This window comes from Neophocaena asiaeorientalis, unplaced genomic scaffold (assembly GCF_003031525.2).
Source record: "Neophocaena asiaeorientalis asiaeorientalis breed wild unplaced genomic scaffold, Neophocaena_asiaeorientalis_V1.1 scaffold130, whole genome shotgun sequence".
NCBI lineage: Eukaryota > Metazoa > Chordata > Mammalia > Artiodactyla > Phocoenidae > Neophocaena > Neophocaena asiaeorientalis.
Window position 1 is genome coordinate 2,190,975 of NW_020173397.1, and position 23,548 is coordinate 2,214,522.

The following is a 23,548-nucleotide window of genomic DNA, read 5'->3' on the forward strand; positions in this document are numbered from 1 at the left end:
AAACCAATATCAGATGTTTGTCTCTGGTAAAAAAAAATTCTACATTCCACACACGATTACCTAAGACTGAGAAAAGACAAAGGCAAAGAGTTTCATTTGCAGTTAAGTGTCAGGTGAAAATGGTGAAAAAGGCAGGTCAGTGATGCGGAGTCAAGAAACCAAGCTCCTGCCTTGCAGGTCAGTTCAAACGCGTTTCATTCCGTCAATGAAACTCGTGGCTAATGAACTGTGTGGGAATATAGCCCAGTGTTGAACACAGCACTAAGAGTTAAGATCGCAAAGGAGAGGAAAAGTGACCTTTGGGCTCCCAGGTTCCAGCCGCTTAAAAATCAGGTGCTTCAGGAAAGATTACCCTCTCACATGAGCAGTGAGCCTCTCACACCTTAGTCAGCACTAAGGCAGCACCTTGATTTAAAAATACCTTCCTTTTCCTACTCCGGTTGTCTGTCAAATCACTGCTGTGTCTCAGTATGCAAGGCGACCATGATCATTAATATCTCTTCTCAGAATCCAGCCACTGTGCTAAGTGCTTCAAGGGCACAGCTCTGGAGAACAGTCATAAGGGATGGAGACTATTACCCGCATTCTACAGCAGGAGAAACTGAGGTTAAATCATGTGCCCCAAATCACACAGCGAGGGCCTGGCAAAGGCAGGCTTGAACCGGTTTCTAATTCCAAAGCTCATGCACTGGAGCAAATCAAACTTAGGGCACGAGAGACAGCTATGTGCCTTTACCGGCTACTTCTAAGACCCAGGACAATTCTTGAAGGACAGGCAAGGATGGAAAAAACAGGAATGCAAGGTGCCCTTGATCAATGAACGGCAGGAGACACTGGAAGCTGGTGGGGAAGGGCTGAATGCCAACTTCCTAGAAGAGCTTCTTTGGTCATAGTCTGAGAAAGCACAATCGCAAGAAATAGGAAAGGACTCGAGATGTGCTGGGACTGTGGCAGGGACTGAAAGCACGTGAGCAGAACAAAGGTGCCCCAGGCACCCACTCGTCTCAGACGAACATTCTCCAGGACACTGGTGAACACACTTTCAGGGCAGTACTCGCCACGACTGCCCATTTCCTAACCCTATGACTTGTGAAATGGAGGGGAAGGCTGTCTCGGTAGGTCAACAAGAGCATTTATAAACATTTACGCGTTAACTCGTGTAAAAGTCTTAGCATAGTGATCGGCATATGATAGGCACCCAGAAAACCAGGATATCTGGTATTTTCCAGAAATGGGTAACATGCAATCAGTGGTCAGCATGCTAACGATATATGTGGCCTTCTAGGAAATGGTTTAGCAATGCGTAATCAGCACCTTAAGAGAGAATCTACCCTTTGGCCTAGAAATTCCCCTTTTTTGAATCTATACACATATGTACACACTTGTCCAGTTCCTCATCAAAGGAAAACATTACAAAGTACTCGTTAATTTGTGGAACTTTAGCCAGTTGTTAACTTTCAAAGACTATCAAAGAAAATGCTTAGATATATTAAAGGACAAAAGCACGGAAGAAAAGTTATACACTTGGAAGAACCCCAATGACAATGAAAGTGTATCTGTGTGTGTTGCCACACATTCTCACGTGTGCAAAAAGGGGGCAGAAGAAAATATTAAATCAATAGCAGCTTTTCTAGCTAGGCAGTATAATTATGAACATTTTTTCCATTATACTTGTTTTGTTTATTATACTTTACCCATGATGATCATCCGTTACTTACAGAAAAAAAAAAATGTTTTTAAGGCTACACTTAAGGGAAAAGCCACTCCAGGAGAAGAAGAGAGGATATGAAAAGCTGACTTGGCCGTTATTCGGGGACCGGCTGGGTGTAGTGCGTGAACAGGTAGTTTATACGGGTAGAATCACCAGTCGGTTTCATTTCTGTGAATGGCTGTGATTGGTCCTGAGTCAATTAATGCTATGACAATGACAACCACCACCATCACCATCCGTCTTTAAGTCACAGCCTGTGGCTGTGGACAGTGTTGTGGTCATTAGCTCCCAACACCCAGGACTACGTACCCTTTTATGGTCCTCCAGTTGCCTCAGGGGTGGACTCGGTTCAACCTCCTGCTAAGCAGGCAGAAATTCCATTTAAGTACGTACAACACTAGGGAGACACTCCCATCTTCAGGATCAGCCACAAATAAAATACACGGAGCATGCGTACACAGCGAAGACTGACACAGAAGGAACACAGGCCTGTGTGGGGCTTTCCCCAGACAGATACCAATGCTCCATCACTTCGGATACCGCTTAACAACGCGCCCATCCCCGACCCTCGGGCACTGTTTAAAATGAACAGGCACACAACTAATACTTTTGGCCAATATTATTTTTTGCACAGATTATGAAAAGGAACTTGAATGTTAGGTACATTTACATGAACCCAAAAGGGGTCATGATGCAAGACTCAACCGGGCAGGTCCTTACATGACTCACACATGCATTACTGCACAGCACATGCCTGAGGACATCAACGCATACACTTCCAAGCAGACACACACATGAGACCTCAGCACTCCCCAGGCCACCAGCACACGGCATTCTAATCAAGGCTACTGATGCTGAAGAGCTCCGATTAGAATATTAGAGAATGATCATTACAAAGCATCCCCACTGGAACTCAGCTATTTGATAATGTTTCATTTCTAAGATCTCCTTTCAGATAAACTACACTTCATTTTAGCTTTGACTCCTGTGATTCTATAACTGTTTCTGAAAGTAAATTTTGATCCTTGGAAATATGCCTCCCCAAAAAGCTTCTCTATAACTTTAGATGTCTTAATTAATTCTAGTCCCTCATTTAGCAAGCTGAGTTAGCGACAGGAAGAACAGAAACAGTGCGCTGTGAAACTACAACTTTATCAGCAGCTTCACCAAAACTATACATTATTATCCAGAACTTCAAATTCCCTTCATCTCTGCGCAGAACCCAGAGTTCTATTTTGTGTCACAGCAGAAAGGCCTGGACGTTCCAGCATTTCTCAACTGAACATTTCAAGACAGAGATGAACGGTTTTGTGTGAAAACCTTTGGACAGTCACGTGCCCTCACCTGCAGGACCCTGTGGTTTAAGCTCCAGCAACTAAGAAATTTCTTTCTATACCAAGAGCCACCCGATTACAGCAATGATCAGGCCCCAGGCAGACAAGAGACTTCCCTCCTTGCACCTACCAGCGGGACAGACGTTTCCCCAGAACAACTCACACACTCAACCAGGAACACTGACAAGCACCCGTATTTGCTGGCGCTGCAAATACAGGTGAGCAGCACACACCTCGGTGGAGTTCTCAGAAGCCGGAGCTTGGGGCAGCTAGTTGGGAGTAAAATGAAGCATGTTAGTTACAGCACGTGCATCTCATGGGCCGTGAAAAGTCCAGAGACCAACACTCAAGGACGAAACATGGAGGGCAAGATCAATGACAAGGTGACAGAGGTGCCACATCCACCGAAAGGGGCTTCAGCCACTGAGGGCAGGAGACACCCTCCCTTTTGAACTGAACTGAATGGGCTTGTGTTGGGAGAGACAACTGGCCTGAGATGGGAAAACACATTTAAATTAAGGTAAGAAAAAAGTCTACCACTGTTCAAGAAGGAAGTGTGCCTTAAAAAAAAACCCCAAAAACGATGTCAAAGGAAGAACTACTGCACATCTATGTTTTGTTCGTCCACAGAGAGGAAAAGTGATACAGCGTATCCCCACGGAGGCTCAGGGAGGGGAGAAGTGTGTGCGTGATGACAACAGGGGCCTCAGGTGCAGCCCCCTCCCCGGAGGCCCGAGGCCCTTGCAAAGTCTGTACCACCACTCGTCCGTGACAAGCTTCTTCCGTGGGCAGGTGCGTCCTCCTGGGTCTCTCCTTTCCCCACATTCCGGCCCTGAATCAGAGGGTAAGACCCGAGGCTCCAGCTTAGGGACTGAAAAAGCCTCTCTGCTCCAGCAGCTCTGGGAGGAGACAGGAAGGCTCCTGGCTGCAGGGTTACTTGGCTGGTCACTCGCCCCTCCATGTACTTCCCTCAGGGCTCCAGGGCCTGGGGTCCCCGGAGCCACCCCCACCATTCCACGTAGACAGCCCACTCCTCTGACTGCCGCTCAACTTCGTTACACTCAACCCATACCTGAGAGACAAGATGATGGCCCCGAGGAAAAGGAAAGGCAATTGCGAGGGTGTACGTGTCGGCTAAAAAGTCCACAGTTTCACGTGGCAGCAGCACCACGAATCTGTCCCCCGGAGGGCACGTGCTTGGAGGAGGGACTGACATCAGATGTAACCGCCAGACCCCACCCTGGGCTGCCCGGGACCAAAGTCACGCACCGGGCACGGCTGGCTGCTTCAAGGTGCGGTCTGGGGCCATGGAACGAAGCCAAGGCTCACGCGGCAACTGAGTGACCTTGGCCTCCTTCGGCGGGACTCCAGCGACACAGCACACCTCCCGGGAGGCCAAAGCGTGGCTGTCAGGTGTGAGCCAGCACAGGTGCTGAAAGCACGAGGTGGGGAGGCTGGAAGCTGTGAAATCTGGCGGGGTCTCAACCCAGCTCAACACTTGATACCCCTTTTCGTGGTTTAATCCCCAAGATAGAAAAAAATGCTCTTCATATAAGACTGTTATTATGTAACCTAATGATTTCTCTCTTTCTTTTTTTTTCTATTTGCCAACAGGTAAAATGCAGTAAAGATACAGGGCCTCTCTTTAAGTACGAAGATTAATTTAAGAAGGACAAGGAGGCATAGGTGGGGGGTTGCTCACTGGATTCCGGACACAAGAGCTTTCAGACCTGAGTGCAGCTCCACTAGCCTCAGGGAGAAAATTTCCCTCCAACGTGCTTCGCTTCCTGTTGGGGTCGGGAAGCACAGAGTGGTAGCAAGGACTTGAGTGTGGTGAGGAAAATAAAACCAGAGCTCAGGCGTATGTGTTTTCCAGATAATATAAACAATATCACGATCCAAGAACGCACTTTAACTCTATCCTTACATCCTGTATGCTTTAGGCTAAAGAATTAAAACTGTGCAAACACTCGTGCCATCTGCTCTTAGTGCAAAAAGGACACATAAGAAAAAGTAGAACTATAGCAACTTCCCATGCATTTTAGAGCAGTCAGAGATACAAATGGGAAAGTACTATCTTTTACAATTGGCTTTGGCCACATTTCACCAACATATCCTTTATACTGATTCTGTATGATCAGAACAAAAGAATTATAGGCAGGGATTGACTGTAGGAAACTACAGAGCTATCCTGTTACTCCCTTGCCCATCAAAATAAAAGTTAAAGAAAAAGAAGAAGACGGAATGGAAGGAAGTAGCGTGTCCTTTAAAAATTCTCTTGTCTGAGATCTCTTTGTCCAAAGAAGCACCTTGAATTCTTTCGGAACGTTCATGGGTAGTATATAGCTATTTCTTACACACTCAGAGATCAGTCGTTTCTGATATGTTTTATGATTGTACTGACACTCTACTGCCTCCCTCAACTGTCGTCATGTTAGTTTTCGTTTAATTTTTAGAACAAAAATTACAGTTACTGACCTTTTCCCTAGAACATTACAGAAAGACTTTTGAGACAACAGAACATTTTTTGCTGCTTCAGGAATCACTATTTAAACAGAGGACAAGTTTTTAACGCTATCCATTCAGGAAACAGAATAGAAAAACTGACAGCAGTGGACAGGTATCACGCGACCGTGGCTCATGCAGGCGCTGGCGCTCTGTGTGACCCTCAGGCAGTCACTGAACCTCTCTGGGCTTCCACTTCCTGACCTGTAGTTCAAGGAGACTGGAGCTTATTACTTAGGGTTCCTTTCCAACTAAAACATTAAGTAACGCTTGGTATATTTTCAGTAAACTTCATTTCGTAAATATCTAACAGGCAAGTTCTCTAAATAATACAGCACAATAGGACATAAAATGATTTCAGGCATCGAAAAGGCCAAACCAAGCCTGGCGTATAATTTGGTAAAATAACCAATGGTCTTTACCAGCACTGCTTCCTATGAGGATTTCACCTGTATTTCCGGGAGGATAGGCTCTTTTATGGCAGTAAGCCACACTTTTGAAAAAGGTAAGCATATTAATAAGCTATATATGTTCAAATCAGATAACAGCTACATAAATACAATATATATTATCCAAAGCAAAAGATAATTTTGGTAAATGAATGAACTGATTTTCTCAACATATTTTTATTATCAAAGTAACTTTTTTTTTTTTTACATGAAAGGTAATTCTCAGTGACCACATAGTAAGGGAGACTCTTCTGAGAAAATGAGTATTTCTGCATTCCCCAGGTACTTGTCTTCCACCACCTCATCTCAGGATCGGCCACTATAATCAGACGCTGACACCTCCAGTCAAGGTGAAGTCTCCCCAAATGAACAGGTGACTGGCAGTGGTCCGATGCTGTCTGGTTTTGAACTTGGGAACCAACTATTGCCCTCTACTGCCTCTGCGTATTTCTTCTTGGATCTTACGTCTTTCTCAGTGCTTTTAGACAAGGTCAGCAAAATCAAACTTCACAGGAAAAAGATTTCAAATGACTGGCTTTGAAACAGAAATTCAAAATGAACCTCAAAGTACAGAATCCCAAGTGTCCTTCCCAGATGAGGCCACGAATCAGGTCATCGTAACTACGGCACTTGAGTAGTAACTAGATTCGTGCAGATAAGATGCTGAAACACTCGCTTTCTATACATAATGTACCTAACATTTTAGCCGGGGATGGATTTCTACTACAAATGAAGGAAATTATACTTCGCCATTCTTAAAAAAAACCCCACAGACTTCTGAGGGTTCCTATTTGTGGTGTGTGTACAACGGCACATCCTCACATACATACATACCGTATGTACATACATATACACATCCGTTTCATGTGTGCCTATTACAGGCCAACACAGAGCAGAGCCACTTAAAACACACTGTTTCCTGCTGCCATCAACATGAATCCTTCTCCCCTGGGCTTCTAGAATTTTCCTTTGAAATAAGATGTCTCCTTCCATGGGCCACCCCTAGCAGAGGTTGAATATAGTTCAAGAAATGAGACTGTACTATAGATCTAATTATCAGCACAGCAAAGAGAATTTACCATCTCCAATCCCCTGAATCAGGCTTCAGTTCCTTTCACCCACTCCATCTCAGAGAAGGGAAAAAAAAAAACAAACAGCGAATGGCCTTGCAAATATGTTTGCTGGGTCCTGGCCTTCATGAGCCTTTGAAAACCCACATTAAGAGAACAGAACGCTTGAAAGAAAATTGAGCTAAAATAGAAGTTACCTAACGTTTTAGCAGGGCAATTTTAAATCTTCACGTTTGCTAACACAATGCCGTTTACTAATGGCATTTGTTTTTAGAAACAAAGTAAGAAATACACATTATCTAGTTCCAACGATGAAGTTTCACCTGTGTCTTATAGAACAAGTTCATCGGAACCCAAAAGTAAAATTCATTTTCAAAAACCACATTCTGACTTGACTGAATTATACAACTTCTGTCATTATGGAATCATCTCAGCATTTAAAAAAAAAAGAAAAAAAGAGAAAGAAAACAAAACTTCCCCAGATTCTGCAATAGCTCCTGTATGCTCCGACTTGAGCCCACTTGCTCTATGGCTGCCAGTGTCTAACAGTAAACAGCCCCGCTGCATTTATTGGCAATTACTGCTGAAGGTCACACATCAGCAGCGAGCCTAAATTCCAGGAAAAAAAGAAGCTCTTATGTAACTGCCGCCTGAATGCTGGCAGGTGCCCAACCCAGCAGTTCGCAGCAATGTACAAAAGTAGGACACCTCCACCCTGGGTTGGATGTCATGAGAACGCCCCCTGAAGGTGAAATTGAATAATTCTTGGGTTTCTCTTCTCTGTTTTCTCCCCCCACCCCCCCCAAATTTTACTGGCAGTGGCCTCCTTTGCTTGCAGATGCAGTTCTCGGTGGCAGAAGCTGAGGACTCAATATATAGGCAGATACAGGCAGGCTGCTGCCACCCTAACAAGCGGTAACACCAATCCCACTTGCTCTTTCGTTGCAATGCAAGGAGCTGAGGTTGCCAACTGCCACCAGTGGCTCTGGAGAGGTCAGGGTTCCAAGCGACAGTGATTAAACGCTGATCATATCTCAAATAGGAAGAAATGCAGCATGTCCACTGAGCTACAGCACACACTTTCTAAACACGCCCTCCTTTCCAAAAACGCACACGTGAAAATGAGGTAGGTTACCGTTCTGCCCACCGCCTCGGCCTGAAGTTGGAGTGCTGCATCAAAATCATCCCTTTGTTTAGTCCAGAAATTTACAGTTTAGAAAAGTGACGAACATGCTCACCTGCCAGTGGTCCTCATGGTGTGACCTGACCTCCTAAGCTGTCACCTGACCTCCCTGCTCAGGTACAAGTCTCTAAGTTACGTGGTCTCATGACCCCAAGTACTTCACCTTCCTGTATTTCTCATGGTTGATGGCTGTCATTTAACATTAATTTGGATTATCGTCTGTCACCTCCACAGAACCGTAAACTCCAGAAGGGCAGACACTGTGCCTATTTGGACCCAACTCCCCTAGTCAACACGCCTGGGATGGAACAGGCACTCAGGTATTAGTCATATGAACGAATGTCTCAAGCAGCCATCAGTGTCTGTTTAAAGCCAAGAATGGGTAGATGAGGGAACTTTCTGGGCTGATAGAAACAGTCCCCATCTTGATTTGTGTGTGTCTATAGGTTAACAATTCGTCGAGATACAAACTTAAGAATAAGCTGAATGGACACTAATGGAAGCAGCTCCCTACGCTTCTCCCCTCATTCGCCCTCTCCCTGCCCCCTAAGGAAAAGGTAAAATCAAGGGGTAAGGACGGAGACCCTGCCTATTTGCAAAAACGGATAATAATAATAATAAAGAAAAGAAAGAAAACCCTCCTTTTCCTGGTTTCAAATGAAATTTTACTCCAGAAGACAGCTGGGAAGGCTCCCACCATGCACTTTTCTTGCAGTGACTCTGATTCTGTCCTCACTTCACCCTCTTTTCTCAGAGCACAGACAGAGACTCGGACGATGCTGTGCTTTCTTCCCAAGCCGTTCACTGCACATCTCCTCTCTCACAATGCTCAACAGGCCTTTATCACTGAAGAGTGGTGGTCCTTCCCCAATCTAGGGACCATGGCTCTCCAGATATGCCGTACCCTGCTCGGGGGCTATTCCCCAGCACGCTTCAAGGTGGAAGGGCTGGTTTGCAATTTAGGTGGGAGGCCTTGCCCATAACCACGGGCCAGCGTGAACTCTCATTAAGTTTCTTAACGGAGTTTCTGCAGAACTCCAGCTGTGGGTTGCCGGTTTTCACCCACACACATGGACAAAAGGCTTGGTGGGAGAGAAACCTCAGGAGCTGCAGTTGTTTCCAGAACAGACATGGATAATAAAGGCCAATCAGGCATCTCTGCTTAGAGGGCCAGATCCGACAGGCTGAGGACCTGGGGACACTGTTGGTGCTCTAGGGCTCTGTGGGTTGCCAGGGATAACAACGGAGAGGGGATCCACAGTTGCTTCCTCAGGGAATTTTCAAAGAATCCAAGTGGCTGCCAGAACATTCTTCTTTTATAAACAGACAGTATTCTATTTCCTAGTGTATAATTATAAACACACCTGCTCCAACTGTGGAATCTTTCCATAAGCGAGCAGTAAACTCCCAGCCAGGAGACCCAAGTTCTATCTTGAGCAAAGCAAACACATCAAATGATTACCATGCTGCAAAACAGTATATTAATAACACTGCAGACTCCGATTAGGGAAGGTTTTCCTTTCCTGGCTTAATTTGTCTTTAAGCAAATAGAAACTCAACCTCAATATTTCAGAGGAAAAATTCAAATTAGAGAGGCATTTACAACTCTAGGGAGAAACAAGAGTGTCGAAGGGTGCCAGTATGAAAATTCAGCATTAGACGTTCTGCTGGCATACAAATAACCCGGAAGAGAGAAGACCAAACAGGAAGGAGCAAAAATCACTGTAGTTAAAGTAGTTAAACCCCTGTACAACCTTTTGTTTTTCTCACCCTCTATCCATCCCAAAGAAGCACGGCCTCCTCACCTGTTCATGCTGACCGATTTAAGGAAAAGTCTGCAGTAAGCGCTCCAGGCCAGCAGCTGAGCCAGCAGTACTAGTTCTGCTTTAGCCGCTATCTACCTGTGTGAGCTAACACCACTCACTTAACCTCTCTGAGCTCCATTCCTGAGGGAACTGGACCAAATTCATAACCGCTCGTGTCGCTCTCAGTTTTAAGTCTGTGATTCAAACTCTCCTTAGGTACACCTGAACCACCTCTTAGTATTTCTGAAATTATGGTGGTAGATATTAGAACAGGCCTCATATTCTATTTGGTAGCTCTATCCCACCAAAATAAGGTATTAACCGTTCTACCAAAAGAATGAACAGATACTTAAAGAAGTAGACCAGAAAATTAATTTTTAAAAGTCAGATAAAAGTGTTTTCCAGTCTGCTTCAATTTACTAAGCAATTAAACTCCCTCAATTATATGCATTAATTCCCCTCATTAATCCTTTCTATTATCATTTACCAAACATATATCACATCCTACAGATATGGCAAGAAATGTTGAAAAATATTCATAGGAGAGAAAATATTTAAGACACCCTCAAATCCCAAACACAATGGCCACTGATCAGTCTCCAGGGTCATTCTGGGTAAATGAAACTAATTTGATACATAAGTATAGAAACCATCAGATGACATTTCAATTTCTTGATCTCTAGTTGGTTTTTCTAGAAGAGAAGCCAGGGATATTGTACATTCCTAATCCCACCACAAGCCAGCAGCTGGCAAGTCTCAACCAGGGCTGTGGAATTTGCACGGCACTTTGACAAAATTTTATATGACCCCTTACACTTAACACTTCCAACATGTAGGCCAAGAGAGCAGTCGTTTGGTTTTTCTTTGACTACTTCCACGCTATACCAATGTAGTTATTTCTTTTTGCATGGGTGCTTCACATATGGACAGAAAAGCTCCTCATGGTAATATCAACACTCAGTTTCAGAGATATGTTAATAGCCAGTGTCAACCACAAATTCAGTTGAGATTCTAGACAGTGAAGGATTGAAATCTTATCACAGCTTAGAAAATCTTTCTCTAGACTCAGATGGGATCTCCAAAGACAAATGGCAAACAAACTCATGGGAAATGCTAACACAAACACAAAGGACTCGACTCACTCCCAGAGCCAACACTACACAAAGTCAGATACTAGACGCTGCAGAGACTAGGGGACAGATCACAGAGTTCAATGGCAGAGGGTCATGGAAACATCACCATGGGACACTTAAAAAAAAAAATGAAATTAGGACCTCTGCATTTTCCAATTCATCAATGGAAATCAGCTGGAAAAGAAAAAAGGGGGGGGAGAAAAAGAAGGAAGCGTTAGAAAAGGAAATACAAGCAAGCTAAGTGTTAGAAACTTTGTCATTGTATTCTTATCACTGACTCAGGTTGAAGCATCATGACCATCTTAAGAGGCGCAGGCGCTCTCGACACCGGCGCACCTCACCCTGACATCTGCTCTGCAATGCTCTGCTCCGGAACGAACGGGCAGGGTGCTGCCACCCTTTGTTCACATGCCAGGTATCAAACCTCGCAGGTCACTTAACCAAGAGCCCAGGACAGCACCTTCGCACTCTCTTGTAGAGAAAACCCTTGAACTGAGCTGTGGGCAAGGGCAAGTTCCCCAATCAAGAACCATGTCCTTTCAGAAGAGGATGGCAAAGAGTAGAGTCAAAGGCTAAACACTGATCAACTCAGCTTAGGACAAAATTCTTTCTTTGGACTCATCTTCCCATTCAGTGGGGGAGGCGGGAGTCTGCGGTCCAAATGATCACTGGACTAAATCAGATCCAACTTCAATTTAAGTAGTAAGACCAGCATATACCAAGCCCAGAAGCTCTGAATCCTGATACTGTTGATGATTGAAGAGAACAAATTTCCCCTAAGGTGATTAGTGCCTACCCAAGTGAGAGTAGTAACAAGTAAATGATTTATTAGCATCAAGTTCAAGAAAAAGAAAAAACAAAAGCACTGATCACAATTATGCTTGTTTGATGATAGATGGATGATCCACAAAATGTACTAAAGATTATGTTTCATTAACATTTAGTACATTTTGCAAATTTAAAATCCTATTAGAAACACTGGTAGCTGGAAATGTTAATAGTTTATTCACCTAGAGAAAAGAAGTACTGGTAATTAACAGGGGACTGACAATTCGTATGAAATGAAAACCCTGACATTACTGAAGGTCAAAAAAACTCTCTAGTAGTATAACAGCTACTATTACTCAGAAGAAAAAAATGGACTTTAAATAAATTGAGATACACTTTCACATTAATTGTCGGCCTCTGAATTTCTTTCCAAAGCCCTGTGACTAATAACTTAAATAAAAAGTAGCTTAATAAAAATCCTACAGTAGAGTAACAGTAGTAGCCAGTATATAAAATAATTACGCTTTCCTTTCGAGCAGGGTCTAAGAGCTTAAAGATGTTCTACGAGTTATAGAGAGATTCAGGTTAAATTTTAGAGATATTTAGCTACAGGAGGTTATTTTTTTTAATGGTTTAATCTGTAAATTAAAAGCAGAGTTTAGTAGGCACTGCACACACAGAATGGTTGCAAAGTCCTGATTTTAAAGTTGATTAACTTTGAATACATTGGACAGAAAAACGCAAGAATCACACAAAAATGTATTCCATCGTTATTTTGGTGATCCTTTGAAATATTCCTTTATTTTATATTTACCACTCTTTGGGAAATATGGCTGGTCCTTTGCATTTTAGAGATACAATAGTAAAAGAGGACTTAATTCCTAAATGATCATGATTAAATTCTGTGACCATCTTCTTTGTCCAGCCCTTACCTTTCCATCATATGTCATAGTTCTTGGATGGGCACATCTCAAGCAATGAACCAAGACAAGTGGACTGACCACTGGCTTCTCACGGATCTGACTCGTAGGGCCTGACGCAAACCACAGGTGATACCAGAGCCCAGTGGACCAGATCCATGACCATGAAGGCTCAGGAGAGGGCAGGGAGGAGAACAGCCCTGGATGTCCCAGGAGGGTGTTAGTCATGGGACAAGTTCCACTTAAGAAGCAACTAATAGAAAAATGGCGCCAAGAAGACAGAAATGGCATTCACACTTGCCCTTGTGTCCCAAGCACGCAGTCCAAAGGACACCTCATTTATTTTATCGACTAATGCCCACAGGTTCGCCTAAGAAAGGTTATTGCTTTGGCTCTGTTCCTTCCACCCTTGAAAGAGTCAGGCTGTCCCATACGTCACGCTTCTTTAGTCAAACAGGGGCAGCCAACAAACCAACAAAGGCATTTTCCAAAAGCCTTTGTGAAACTGGACAGAGTGGATACCAACAACCAAACTGGAAGAAACAGAAATCGTTTCACACCCTCCACCCCCTTTTGAAGTGAATGGTTAAGGAGCCTTTTCCAGCAGTCAGAGCCTGGGGCCAGAAGCTTGGCACATACGTGCTGTCGGTCAGGAGTTGCTGACTAGCACGGGTTTCCAGAATGTCTTCCTTGGTTGCAGAGCATTTCCCATACTTGCTTATAGTACTTTCACTTTCAACGAGGGGGATGACAGCTCCAATCAGACTGGAAAGAAATGTCATCCTGCCTCCAAGCCTCTATCTGCTAGGGTATGACTCATTTCTTCACCAGCTGAAAAGGGATTTGAGCTACAGCCTAAGAACCTCTTCTCAACTCTGATAACTCTTTGATAGTGACCTCCATCTGCTGCCCTCTTGAAGCCCTGGCTCTGTCACTCTCCATGAGCTTTCTCACAGGCAGTGGTACAACATCTCAGGTCTGCTGTCTCCCGGAGGCCGTGACGGTGTTCTTCCTGTTGGCACTACTGGGTAGTGAAAGGGAGCAGGGAAGCACACCTCTACACGGCCCCAAAGACCCCGGTGTACTTTTCTGTTCAGCAGCAAACACTCGACCAACTCCTAGTACTTCTACTTTCCATGTTATAAAAAGAAAAACTTCAGAGAAATAAAAGTATCATCACAACTTGAAAAATTCACTGGGGTTGAGACACAGAGTTTACCTTAAGTACCTTGGGTATAGAAAGAAACAGATATTCTCAAGAAGAGAAAATTGTGGTCTCCACATTTTAAAATCAAGTTCTCTGCCCCAAAGGTGCTAATATATTCACAGCTGGTTAAGGTCCCTTTGGTGGATTTCACTGTATTATGGCGAGTGAATTTCTATAACTAGAGTCATATTTTTAAAACATTTCTTAAATCTCACCTTAAGAAAAATAAACATCTTGTGGAATAAATGGTTATTACTTACTTATTTGCTAAGTGTATTCTCTATTACTGCCCACCCCCTGCCTTTTTTTAGTGCAAGACCTACCTAGTTGTCTACACAGGTGCTGTACGGACAGCTCATCTCATTACTTCCCACTTGTACCAGTGTTCTTTGCTTTCATATTTATAAACTCTTTTCTGGCAGGTTTCCCACACAAAATTCCTCCTGAGTTATAAACACTTATTTTCTAATTAAGCGACACTTATTCCAGTTTTAATTTATACACTGTACAAATTTAGGGTGACGTTTAAAAGCCTTGGGTTTGGAGGCAGTGGAGAAATGTATACCACAAAAAGGACTGCATACCTTTCTGTTTTATTTTTTCTTATCCAAAGACCCTCACACATTAAATTGCTCTAATATTAATGACAGATATTGCTTAGGTTAGAAAGCAAGATTCTGACACACTTTTACACTTGCAAAAATCTGGCTGTCACCATCCCTTTTGATGAGAACGACTGTGATTTAATTACCAAGGCTTCTTCATAGAGATGAATGAGTTACTGTGTATTTGACAAGTCAGTGATATCAGCACATTACATGCTGGGAAAATGCTGACAGAAGTGGCTTGAAGACAATGAACACTATTACCTTCAAATGAACACTGGTGAGATTTAAACTCAGGCCCATGCTTTTTTGCTGGGGGCAGAAAGGAAGAGCAATGGGGCTCTTTTTACCCCACCTGGACCAAAATCGGGGGTGTGAGGGCTGTTCTCTGTACATCACTGCTCACTGCATGTGCTAAGAAGTCTCATGTCCTAGGGATGGTCCATTTCCCAATCTCAACTAGAAAAGGTGACATGTTTGTCCGTCTTCATTCCAGTTAGAACTGGAGGCAGTTTCTTCATACACTGGAAGGATTGTGTAACATCTCACCAGAAAGAAGTAAACCCACAGGTATGCTTAGCTGGAACCCAAAGTTCAGGAACACACACCTTGATACACAAGAGGCATTTGCATTCTCATTGGGAATTTAAACATATGGAAAATCTTGCTGTTGCTGTTTTTCTGATTATAGATTGTATGGCAAGCAGCCTGTAAGAGACAACTACGTATATATGCCTTTAAGGAGACAGTCATATGATTTAGCTACCTTCAGGGCAGGATAAATAGCTTTAAAAAAAAAAATTTAACCCCCTCAGTGAATATGCCTGAACTAAGGTGGATTTCTAACCGCTCCCACTCCACTTCAATTTAATAGCAAAACCTAGTTTTAACATGAAAATAAAATGCAGTACCTTTTCTCCATAGCCTCTATCTTTGGTCATCATTTCTCTGAGGGTCTGTAGGACCTTAATGCAGAGTTTCTCCTCATTCTCCTCTAGCAACTGTTTAGTGTGCTTTATTAACCTGAATGGAGGGGAAAACCACGGATTAAAGCCCTGAAACGATCTTTAAATTTAAAAAAAAAAAAAAACACTTGACAATCAACTTATTGTAACTAGTCATTTAATGAACAAGTATTTACCAAGGGCTCCCCGGTTAAACAGGCTTCCGGGCCTTCCCTGCACTAAGAACAGCCCGTTGGTGTCTCAATAGCGACACCTGCTGGTCGGTAACAGCAAACAGGCTCCCTGGCCACGGGTCGGCCACACATAGTGGAGAAATGATATAGAGGATGGAGAACAGAGACAGGGGCTCCCTCAAACCAGCTCATTTAGGAAGTGCAGCTATTTATCCACTGAGGATTGTCAGTAATGTGGCTAAAATATGCCAGGGGTGTAAAAAAACCCTCAGGAGTACGATGGTTGCAGCAAACACACTGTTCTCTTGATCCAGTCTTATTCTTTGAGGGGCCCAGAAAAATAAGAAACTCAGGCAGAGCCCATGCTCAAGCTAAACAACCAACCAAACTTAGGGTGAAAATCAGATGGAGATTTCTGGTGACGGAACCAATCGTTTCTTCTAGATTTTGCCCCAAGGCACAAACTAACCAACTACAAAGCTGTTAGGAAAAGACTGTGAGGCCCTGATAGGTGAGAACTTTTTGAGGGCACAAAGGCCATGGCTTGTTGAGTCTGTATGGCAGCTCACGGTGGGCACCCTATCCACACGTGTTGAATGGAGATGAACAAATGGGCATGCAGTTCAAAGGAGAAATTTTCACCAAAACAAGTGTCAGTAAGTAGGACTGAACCTACACACTTACTTTGGGAAGGTCAGAACAGATCCCTAGCACGGGACCTTGTACTCATCAAAGTCAAAAATCAGGCCAGCCCCTCCTTCTTCAGGAACCAGTGCTGTGTCTGGTCAGTGGGATTCTGCCCCTGAGCTCCGCAGAGAAAGGGGCTGCTTACTTGCAAATGAAGCCACCACTTTCACACTTTCTTCTGGCATCTGTGTTCTCCGGGAAAAGCAGCTCAGGCCTGTGGAGGACATCCACCAGCACAGATAACTCGGCCTGCACCAGCGGCCTGAGACGGTCCTCCAGGGCAGAGACGATGTCCTGGAATGGAAGCACAGCCTTGGTGAGCAGCTTGGGCCACAGCTGACTGCAGGAGGGTGAGAACATTCATTTCTGACCTAAAGCATGACCACAGACGAGACTGGGTTAGACTAACCTTAGCACCGTCTGGTATTTGCCTCAAATTATTAGACATTGCCCAACGGTTACCTGAAGCATTAGGCCCTGACACAGAAAACAAAGTGATAACAAGTCATCATTCCCACCCACCCTGTGAGATGGTCCTTATGCTACTTAAGGGATCATTCCACATATTTTAAAATATGATGCAAAAAGTACGTTCGACAACATGGAAAGGTGTCTACAATATGAGTGCAAAAAATGGTCAAACAATAGTATGGACTATATGATCCGCTTCTTATAAACAACATTAATATCTCAAGGATATGCAGCAAACATTATTAAAACATCATTAGTGGTTTTCTCTGGGTGGCGGAACTATGCGTGATTCTAGTTTTCTTCTATATATCGGTTCTTGTGAGTATCGTCAAATTACTTCCAATGAGCATGAATTATTCACATAATAAAAAGTCATATAAAAATGAGAACACAAATGAATGAACATGCTGTATCAACATGCTAAATACATGTACCCTGATAGCATGATGGTCTTCAAATGCAAAACACATAGCTGTAGGAAAGGAAAACAGAGAGAAGTTGAAAGAGCAGCAAAACCAACACAACAAACACCGTATAAAGGCAAATGGCAGAAAACAGATGAGAAGTTATCTTCAAAAGATGCTCAAGTCTGCTGTCTGGCTTGCTAACTCAGAACCAAGGCATCGGCATGCTGGCTAAGAAGAACAGAACACAGCGTACTGGATAAGAAGGAGCCGTTAACCAAGGAGATCTGCATGGAAAGGGCCACTTTAATTGCATTCGTCTCAACTGGGGACCCAAATTTCATAGGCCGAAAATTCATAAAGATTTGGGTGATCCAGATCAGCCAATTTCTGGTGATCCAGAAACTAAAACTAAAACTTGTCAATACAAGTGTGCTTGATCTTAGATTTAACAAAATCTGTAATCACGCAATAATATTTAGGATGCATTAAAGAATGCATGAATGCATCAAACTATTTCTTGCGGGGAGGCGGGGGGACAATTTTCCCAAAAAGTTTGTACGAGTACATTGCCACATCCCTTAATTCAGAGTGACTTGCACACCGCTGTCAAAAAGAGGGCCGCTTTGGCAAAATTCTCTGAGGGTTTTGTCAGTTTCCCTACCAGTTTCCTCTTAGAAAGCACCCAATCTCCCCTTCTTCAAGCGTTACGGGTCCTAACTCTGGCAAAATGTTACTTGCCTCCAGCATTTGCTTGAGAATGAAGGAGTTCTTCGGCATCGTGTTCATGAAATCTTGCATCTTTTGCCAGGTTTGAACTTCACATTGCAATTGATTTGCATTGTATTGTCAAATGTATAACATTCGGCAATCAGGGAAAGACCAACAGACAAGGATGGAGAAGCGATGGGCAGAGGGAGATGCTAGTGTTAAGTGAGGGGGTATGTCTGAATGGGGGTTAATTATATAAGCGCGTCCTTTGCAACTTAATGTTCTCACATTATGACAACTTTTGCTGTTCTGGGCAATCTCGTAACTCCAGGGACTCAGACAGACAATAATTCATTAGATAACGAGGATCCCTTTAGCCACTGGCCAAGTCTTTAGAACAAGCACTACCTAAACTTATGTATTTTATTCTATTCCCCAAGAGTATGCATAATAGATCTAAGAAGAGCCGTGGTATGTTTCTGCAGCCACAGATAATTTATTTAGTTTGAGCAGGAGAAAATACGGTGTGTTCATACAGTTATGAGTCTACAATACAATAACTTTCCTCTTTCTAAAACATAGTGGGGTCAGGAAGCACTCCATGAGGAACCAAATTACCTTTGTTTAAGAAGCGGTTCTGTCACAACAAGGCTGAAATTCTTCCCTTGACCTGCGAAGCGCTGCCGACCTCCCCAGCTCCATGGGTTCTGGCCACACTAACCTTCCTGTGGTCTTTGTACACACATGCTCTCTCCTTCCCTTCCACTCCATTCTTTAAGTAAGTCCTACGGTTTCCTGGTCTCGGTTCCAATGCTACTTCCTCAGCAATGCCTTCCTTGACCACCAGCCCCAGTTCCAGGCAAGATTAACGTCCTCATCAGTGCCTTTCGTGGCACTACTCATTCCTCTGCAGTGTTTGCCCCTCCTGCCATTTTACTTTTATCCGTGTGATTAGTTGATTAACATTTGTCTCCCTTCCAACACCTGAGAGTCTATGAGGGTTAAGGTTACTTCTGGGTTTGGTCGTTGTTTCCCCCGTGCCTAGGGTGCGGCTGATGAATGAATCAGTGAACTCATTCGTCTTTAGGTAACTTATGTAACCCTCAGAGGTTCATCTACTTCACCAAATGATAATAATGGTTACAGTCGGAACAATAACAATAGTAATAGTAATTAGAAGAGCAGCTCACTGATCAAGTGCTCACTACGTGCCAGGCTCTGTTCCGTATGCTTTACGTGTATTGTATTTTCCAAAGATGGCCATCGCAGTATAAACTACCTTGCACGCTCTTCTTACAATGAGTCACTGACATCCCTCCCATCAAATGGGGGTCCATGTCCTCTCCCTTGAACCTAAATGGACATATGTCACTGCCTTGACCAAGAGAATATGACAGAAGGGGTGCTATGTGATTTCTGAAGCCAGGTCATTAAGGCAAAACAGCTTTTCCTTCTCTCTCTCAAGAGAGACTTATTTTGGGACCCAGCTGCCATGTTGTGAGGAAGCCCAGACCACATGGGGAGACAATGTGTAGATATTTTAGGTGACAGCTGAGGTCCCAGCTGACCATCAGTATCAACTACCAAACATGTGAGTGAGCCCAGTAACCTCCAACACTGAAAGAGCATAAAACAATCGCTGTTGTCCTTTGTTAGGCAGGCAAAGATAACCGCAACATCTTGACTCTCTTAATCTTCGTATCAACCCCGTGACGTAGGCGTTACTAGTATACTATTTTACAAGTTAGGAAACTGGAGAAGTTAAGTAACTTTCCCAAGGTTATGCACTTCTAAGCAGCAGAGCCACGATTTGAACCCAGGCACTGTCCTGAGATCACGCTCTTCACGACTGCACCATTGCACTGAGCTCATCTGAAGGATCTGTGATTCTCCAACTGTGGTCCAGGTACCACCTGTGAGAAAATCACCTGGGGTGCTTGTTCAAAGGAAGATGTTAATATTAAGATGTATGTTTAAGTGTTTAACATCATCTAATTCTCACTACTCTCCCTTTTAACAAAGGGAGAGCACATTTCTTCATAGGTACTAAGAAAAAAAAAAAAGAGTATACCCTAGCTAGAATTTAATAACTTTTATTTTCATTTCGCTCATTTTGATATAAAACTCCTCTCTCGAGTCATGATTACACTTGTTTAACTACTAATTCAAGAGGCTAAAATCCCAAGGCGATGAACAAAAAGGAGCTGTTATGCCCTTATTCTAAGCATCTTCTTCTAACACTGATGTACTCCTTCCTAATAAGAGAGGAGGGACTTCTTCATAAAGAGATCTGTAAATCAATGAATAACCTCTAAAGACCATGACTTTGTCAGGAGCTTTTCTGGTCCCAAGTAGCTCTGCACTCCTAGCCCCACAAACATCATTGCATTTGACTGTCCACTCACCATACTGTGGCCAACCCTGGATTTTCTCTGGCTTCAGGAAGCACTTCTGTGTGGGGAACCGCCTTAGGCCAGGTTAAGGATCGCTTCTGTCAGCACCAGGCATTACCTGCAATCGCTCGATGATATTCCGGTAGTCTCTGGAAGCTGCCAGGACAGAGTCTCTGCGAGCTGCATTGCGGGCCGTCAGCCGCCAGTTCATGGCAGTTTTCTGCACGATGTTGTGGGACTTGAGGAAGAGGTTGTTGACCTGGCTGTCCAGGTCCACAGGGATGGCAATGGCCCGGCTCTTGGCTGTACAGGAGAAAGCGGACTCGTGAGCCTACAATTTTGATGGGAGACACCCTAGAGACAGACAACTCCCCCCCACCATCCAGCAGACAGATGTTTCCACGCCTATAACATGAGTGTGGATATGGAGTAGCTCAACTGAACTTCATACTCTGCTAGGTCGGGTTTTCCAATGTGAATTCTGAGGGGCAGCAGCTCTGAGAGAATTTATAATGCTCCAAGGTCATATAGTTTAGGTAACTCAAAGTCAAAGTTCAAGGGGCTTCCACAATGAATAGCTTCTTAGGGTCTCAGATGTGTTCATACATTTTAAGAATTATCAAGACAGGGAACTCATTTGGCCAGTAAACTGTTTTTCTAAAAATCCTCCAGTTTGGTATCCTTTCAACAATCTACAAAATGCTGTTTTAAGCCAAACATAGTACAAAAGATAATATTTACAATGACATAAGCTAGTCTTTCCATATAGGCTCTTTTATTTATTTTTTTTTTACTTCCTTCAAAAAAGGACGATTCCAGTCCCATCATGAGAAAAACATTAGTCAAATCCACAATGGGGTATACTGCAATAAAGATGTTACAAAAAAAAAAAAAAGTAACCCGATGAGCAAGAAAAAAAAAGAAAAAACCCACAATGGGGGACATTCTACAGACACCTGACTAGGACATTTCAAGATTGTCAAGGTCATAGAAAATAAGGAAGGCCTGAGAAACCGTCACAGATCACAGGAGACTGGGGAGGCATGACAACTAAATGCAATGTAGTAGCCTACACTGAATCCTGGAGCAGAAAAAGGACAACAGTGGAAAAAAGTGGTGAAAACCAAATCAAGTCTGGAAGTTTAGTTCATAGCAATAGGCCAATGTCAGCTTCTTAGTTTTGACAAACGTAGCTGGTAATGGGAGATGTTGACAGCGAGGGAAACTGGGTGAGGGATATGTGGGAACTCTTGTGTCATCTTGGCAACTTTCTTATAAATCTAAAATGACTGCAAAATAAAACAGTTAATTTAAAAAAGGAAAATAACTAGACGAACAATCCTTTTTTCCATATGCGAAATCCAACAACATGGAAAAAACTAAGACAACTGTTCCTTCTCTTCAAAACTTCATACCAGTAGAAGCAAAAAAGTGCTGGGGTTAATGGGTTGCACAGTTTTCATGCTTTGCTGTTTCACAAATACCAGCCCTCCTTGCCTTTCCTCATCACGGCCAAGACTATGAAAACATTTCCTCTCTCTGATGATTACTGGGCTAGGAACTCAGAGATCTGCCCAAGTTTTAACCAACAACCTTAAGTTACAGGATCATACATGGGCAGAATTTAGGGCTATCTGGGGAGCCCATCCCAGAACCCTATTTGAGAGATATCACACCACGAACCTATAATCTGTAACGTACGCACTTTCAAAAGCCTAATCTCTTTCTGTGAAATAGTACCACGTAAATAATAAAAAGACACGAATACCTTCCATATGAGTATGAAGGAAACCAGGCAGGGATGACTGAAATCGGGCAATGAGCCCTAGTAAACACAATCTAGACTTGCTGGACAGCTACTCAACAATGCTAAGAACCCCGCTTGTCTTTTCTGGTGTCTGCAGAGATCTTAACAGCTACTATAGACAGACAACCCTTCTCAATTTAGGCAGGAAGATTATCCCTTTGCATTGCATAGCATGTATGGGGAGGGGGTGGAACAGGGCAAAGCAACAGAGTCTGACAAGCTCAGGGTGAAGGGAGCAGTAACGGTTGTAACTTCCTTTCAGAGCTGCCTAGGAGAGGTGATACAAGGTTGGGGGGAGGGGATGGAGAAGCATTTATCATCAAGAGGCAGAAGGGAGCAGTGCGCCATTTCTGAGAAAGGGTGTTCCACAGGATTGGACATGTGCTTTGCACTAAAAAAAGTTTCCATGTGGTCAAATATGTTTCCCGGATTAAACAAATCACTTTCTTGAACAAGGGGCTTCCCAGGGCCTTGAATAAACTTGAGCTCTGTGACTTGCCAAGAGTTGCCTAACATTTAACCGTGGAATCTTGTTTTTCAAAGCCTATCTTTCTTTGGGACTTGCTGGCTCTGGACTTTGGCAGGTGCTGGCTTGGAAAGATGAAAAGGAGGTTTAAGAATCAAGAAGATCTCCGTTCCAGTTCTGGCTCTGCAGCCTCCCGGGTGCGGAAGCCTCACAGAGCTTTACAGCCACTGCTCCATCCAGGGTGGCCTTTATTACCACTGGGCAACGCATTTTCATCATGTTAAATCCAACCTGAGTTGGTGTCTTACCTACATCAGAGAGCACCCGAATGCAGCTCTCCACCGAGGCCTTCTGGCTCGGCATGAGCCAGTTGCAGTGGTAAACCCTGAACACACCTTGCAGCAGCTGCACAAAGACGGGCTGGCGAGTCTGCAAGAAAGAGAAGCCAAGAAGAAGGCGACGTGAAGACTTTTATTTGTGACCGATTGATACGCTGGTCAGAAACAGACACTGCCTTGAACCACGGGTTCATGGACCCTTACGCAAGAGTGGGAAGGGGTGACCAGGGATGAGCTGGATTCCAGAAGTGGCCTGGCCAAGGGAGAAAAAGTCAGAAGCATTTTAAGGCAATGCACAAACTTCATTCTAAGTCTGACCACCAGAAGGCGAAGCAGAATATCACAGCCTGAAAACAGGCATTCTTGTCTAGCTACCAACTGGCTGTGTGACTGTAGGCAAATCACTTTAGTTCTCTGAGCTTTAACTTCGTGCAATATATAAA

The 23,548-nt window shown here is 43.7% G+C and overlaps 1 protein-coding gene across 2 annotated transcripts in view; it reads right to left on the reverse strand.

The window, feature by feature from the left end:
* ITPR1 (inositol 1,4,5-trisphosphate receptor type 1) overlaps positions 1 to 23,548 on the reverse strand; it is a 324,061-nt gene that overhangs the window by 108,702 nt on the left and 191,811 nt on the right. For both annotated transcript variants that reach the window (XM_024747000.1, XM_024747001.1), the window contains 4 exons: positions 23,076 to 23,196; positions 20,613 to 20,797; positions 16,661 to 16,809; positions 15,602 to 15,713 (listed from right to left, as the gene is read on the reverse strand). In XM_024747000.1, the coding sequence (XP_024602768.1) occupies positions 15,602 to 15,713; positions 16,661 to 16,809; positions 20,613 to 20,797; positions 23,076 to 23,196 (567 nt within the window). The remainder of the gene's footprint in view (positions 1 to 15,601; positions 15,714 to 16,660; positions 16,810 to 20,612; positions 20,798 to 23,075; positions 23,197 to 23,548) is intronic.